The 4,707-nt window shown below is 48.6% G+C and overlaps 1 protein-coding gene across 1 annotated transcript; it reads right to left on the bottom strand.

Moving 5' to 3' along the window:
• Positions 1–1,084: 1,084 nt before the first annotated feature.
• On the bottom strand, positions 1,085–3,662 carry rtn4rl2a (reticulon 4 receptor-like 2 a). Its single transcript, XM_063220345.1, has 3 exons — positions 3,590–3,662; positions 2,641–2,867; positions 1,085–2,246 (listed from the first exon to the last, which is right to left on the bottom strand). The coding sequence occupies exons 1-3, from the start codon at positions 3,645–3,647 to the stop codon at positions 1,152–1,154; spliced, it is 1,380 nt and encodes a 459-aa protein (XP_063076415.1). The 5' UTR covers positions 3,648–3,662; the 3' UTR covers positions 1,085–1,151.
• Positions 3,663–4,707: the final 1,045 nt, after the last annotated feature.

Genomic DNA, 4,707 nt, shown 5'->3' with positions numbered 1-4,707 from the left:
TATAATCATAAAAATAAACACCTGGCTTCTCCTCATCTTTACTCTGTCCTTGGCATGCTGTCTCTGGTCTCCCTGACCATTGCCATTCTTTCCTTATTCCTTTGTCCTTCTATAACTGTTTCTACATCCCTCCCTCCCCCTCTCTGTCTTTTCCTCTCTATATGACACTTTTATATATTTCTTTTCTTAAGCCTTCAGAAGATAATACCCAAACCTCTCCATGGAGAGCTCTGTGTTTGTTACTGCGCCCCACTGCACTGAGCCATATCCAGCTGCCAGCTGAAACAAGGGAGGCCTGCTTCCTGCTTCCTCATGGCACTCTGGCACGATGGTCCCTGTGGACTCTAGCTGTAGCTCTGATGTACATTCAAAGCACTTCTGTTCCAATAACTGTAATGCTAATATTAGCCTACATAATGTGCACAATGTGGCAACGAAATCGATTGTACTGTTTATGCTGACATGTTTAAAAAAAAATAAAAACAGTATCAGATTCTCTATTGATCTCCATCATAGTAGAAACAGTTGTAGATGGTTTTGATGGCACTGTTCAGCCCTAGAGATAAAACAGAGAATATAGTGGCACTTGCAATAACAGTTGAAGTAGTAGTAGTAGTAGTAGTAGTGGTGGTGGTAGTCGTAATAGTAGTATTGGCACCAGGCAAAAGCAGCAGTACTACTAATAGCAGCCGCAAACAACAGCACAATCACGTGTGTCTACTAGCACAAAGAGCTGAAGATAGAGCTGTAAAAATGCTGCACATGAAGAAAGAACATGACCGGCACTGACTGGTGAGTCAAAACACGTCACCTGGTAAGGTAAACACAGTACTCTCACTAACAGTACTGGCTGAGATTATGAATCATTACATTTTTCATCCCTTGCAGCTATGCTATAGCACAATCTGCAAGGGCATTGATCCCAAACCCCCCCACCTCCTTCCCCAGAATGTATCCTCTATCAGTATAGCGCCCCCTAAGGCCTCGTAGGCCTGCAGGCTTAAACTGAACAGAACTTAGATACAACAGTCTGGCTGAAGATGTTGAGAGGTGTACAGGTGTATAGAGGAGTCAGGGCGTAAACAGAAGTCCCTGTAAGGGACAAGAACCCAATGGCAAAGTTCATGGCAAAAAGGGGGCTGGGGGTGGATTCAGCCAAAGATGAGGTGAATGTTGACGGAGAGGACGAGAGACAGGGAGAGCAGCACAACGAGGGAGAAGTGGGGCGATACAGAGGTGAGGGACGCCGAGGAGGAGGGCGGCAGGACATCGAATTCGGAGCCACACTCGAGCTCGAAGCAGCGCATGGTGGCGCCGGCGTCTTCGTTGCCGTAGTTGGCCCAGTACTCCTCGGCGTCCAGCTTGGGGAGGAGGGCCTCGTCCTCGCTCAACTCGTACTTGGTCGACGTGGGCTTGCCCCCGTTGAAGGGGTACGCCTTCACGGTTTCGGAACTCTTCTCGAAGATGCCTTTGGAGCTGGACACGGGCTTGTGCTTGGAGAACCACCAGCGGGTCTTGGTGCTGAAGGTGGTGGTGGTGCTGCCGGCCAGGGAGCCGGGGTCGGGAAGCGGGCACAGGGCGAAGTCCATCTCGCGCAGGAAGCGCAGGTCCAGGCCACGGCGGGGGGACGGGGAGGAGCAGACGAGCTCGGAGCTGGAGATGCGGTTGGCGCGGAAGAAGTCCCACAGGGGCCTGGCCTCGCAGCCGCACGCCCAGGGGTTGCCGTTGAGCCGCAGGAACTGGATGGAGTCGATGTCGCGCATGGCCTGGCTGGGCAGCTCCGCCAGTGAGTTGTTGAACAGGAAGAGCATGGTGAGGCGGCCCAGGTCGCGGAAGGCGCGACGGTGCACCTGCCGCACGCGGTTGTCGTGCACCAGCAGCCGGTCCAGGTTCACCAGGCCCCGGAACACGTTCTCGGACAGGGTGCGGATGCGGTTGCCGTGGAGGAAGAGCTGGCTCAGGTTGATGAGGTCAGAGAAGAGGTCGTCCTGCAGGAAGTGGAGCTGGTTCTCCTGCAGGTAGAGGAACTGCAGGCTGTACAGCTTGTGGAAGAGGTCGTGGGGAAGCGCCGCCAGCCGGCACCGGTGCATGTGCAGGCTCTGCAGCTTCTCCAGGCCACGGAAGGCGCCCCCTTCCAGACGCCTCAGGTGGGGGTTGTCGCCCAGGTCGAGCTCTTCCAGGTCACGCATCTCACTGAAGGCGCCTGATTCGATCCAGGTGATGTTATTGGAGAAAAGCCAGAGGACCTGAGAGGGTGAAGGAAGAGGTGGAGAAAGTGACAAAAAGAAGGGAAAGAAAAGAGATACATGGTGGGGGGAGGGGGGGGGTATGAAGAGATCAGTTCACGTGAAGGCAGTCAGGGCCGCATGATAGCATTGGCTAGGCCCGGGACAAAGACATCTGAAAGGGCCCCCCACACAATACATACAATGCAATGAGGACCCGATTCTGGGCCCCCTCTCTCCCTGGGCCACGAACAACATACCCGTTTGTTCCCCCTGTCAGCTGCCCTGAAGGCAGTCGTTAACAATGAAGTTGGGAATTAAAATAATCATTCTTTTTGAACCTTTTCACTATTTCTGCGCTGATATCACACAACTTTCGCCATAAACATTTCTACCGGAAGTAATTTCCTCTTACCTGAGTTCCAAATCCGAAAGTCCCCACTCTCAGTTCAGTAATGCGGTTGTTCTGCAGAAAGACACGCTGCGATTCGTCGGGCACTCCAGATGGAACGATGGTCAGATTCTGCGCCTGACAGCTGATCGTCATGGGTGATGGGTAACACACACACAAGTGCGGACAGCCCTGCGCAGGAGCAGGTTTCACCAAAATCAACCAGACGACCAGCCACAGCGAGAGACCACCTGAGGGAGGTAAATAACGCACAATAATAATTATAATCACATTGAGGGTGGTTTGTCACAAATGATTCGCCAGATTAAGTATGACCTGGATGAATGCGCATCTTCACAAGATATGATTCGCGAATTATGCACCAACTATCAGCAATTGGGCTTTTCCTGACACATGTTACGTGTGTTGAATATCACTCGCCAAGTACCCTTTGTTTAAACCAGTGGAATACGTCATTCAGAGCTAGGCATGCGTTTAACAGTAACATGACAGAATAGTGTAAAGTAGTCAAAGCACGAGTTAAACAAATGCAGTGGGAACTAAATTGGTAGCCCTCACTGTTTTAGAACCACACAAGACAATCTACTCGGAAAAAAACACTTTTTCAAAGTAAATTAAGTCCCGTGGCAGACCATGAGCAAGTCTTCACTACTGTATAATGTCCTCAGAATCTAAGAAATTACAGCTACATGTCTAGAAGAACACAGCAATCTCCAGTATGATATAAATTATACTGACAACCACCTGAAACAACAAGCACAACTATCTTCAGTGTGGTAGCAACTGAACTCACAAGTTCAACTACCTGAAACCCAACATCTTTACGCACGTCTTTTGCACTACTCCACCATCACTGTGATAGGATATCAGAGCTAAGAAGATAACTGCTTCATCTCGAGTTCAATATGGTCCATACAAGCCAGCCATGAAATATGGATAGTCAAAAACTCACTCTTGAAAGTGTGCGCAAAGGAGCACCGCCGGCTCCGTGAGATCGTAGAGTTTTCCATTCTGAACCAAAGCTGAAAGCGAGTTAGCCTGCTGAGGCGAAAGACTGGCAGCTATCTCCGCTGATGCTCTGGTTCCCGAGTCGGAGCGACTGAGAGAGTGCCGAACCATTGGACCTGGGGCTCCATTTATACTCGAACTCAGTGCGCGCCTACGTTAGTAGGCATCTCGGAATCTCTCCTTCGTCATCAGCCAGGTCAAGCTCAAGCGAGGGTGGGAAACGGAACGGGAGGGGTAGAAGGAGCTTGGGAGAGAGAGCAGCGCGTAGACAGAAGATTCACCACGACGTATTTGCGTGTGTTGGGAGGGGGTTATAGGTAATGGCTCTATGCCCGTTTATGACTGTACAGGGAGTTTGGGAGGAACACGAGGCGATGCTGTCCCGGCGCGTGCTGCTGTAGCGCACGAGGTTGTCTGAAATGCAGCAATTTTTGGTAACCTGAATTATTGTCAGTTCATCTAAAACTTCGTTTGTTTTAATTAAGAACCTTCAGTTGAACTAAGTCTGGCATCTTCTAGATCAATGTAATGTAGGGTCGCTACCTGTTTGTTGGAGGATTATGCTGTAGGCCTACCTGATTTAAATATGTCCTCCCTTTTTCTGTTTGGTAAGATGCGCCCGCGGAAGAGACACGGAAGTCCCCACTTAGAATAGAATATATAATATATATATGATATATATATATATATATATATATATATATATATATATATATATATATATATATATAATACATATATGATATATATATATATATACAGTATAATACCCTTTTTGTTTGTCATTGTAACAAGTACAACGAAATTAATTCAATCCTTGTTAATTGCAGCAATAAATAATTGAAATAAAAAGGTTAGAACAATCTCACAAACATAATAATCACACACATCCACACATCCAAGTAGCCTCACACACCCACCCACAGATACCACAGCCATACACATCCGCGTTGTAGGTATAACTGTTTTGGTAGCATAATGTAGTGCAGGCATGGCCGCTTGGTAAAAAATACAGAAAGGTGGAGGGTTGTGGGGGTATGTTAAGGACCTAACCACAAAAAT

Source organism: Engraulis encrasicolus, chromosome 16 (assembly GCF_034702125.1).
Source record: "Engraulis encrasicolus isolate BLACKSEA-1 chromosome 16, IST_EnEncr_1.0, whole genome shotgun sequence".
Taxonomy (NCBI): Eukaryota; Metazoa; Chordata; class Actinopteri; order Clupeiformes; family Engraulidae; genus Engraulis; species Engraulis encrasicolus.
The sequence above is the reverse complement of the archived record's forward strand: the minus strand, read 5'-3'. Positions and strand labels throughout refer to the sequence as shown.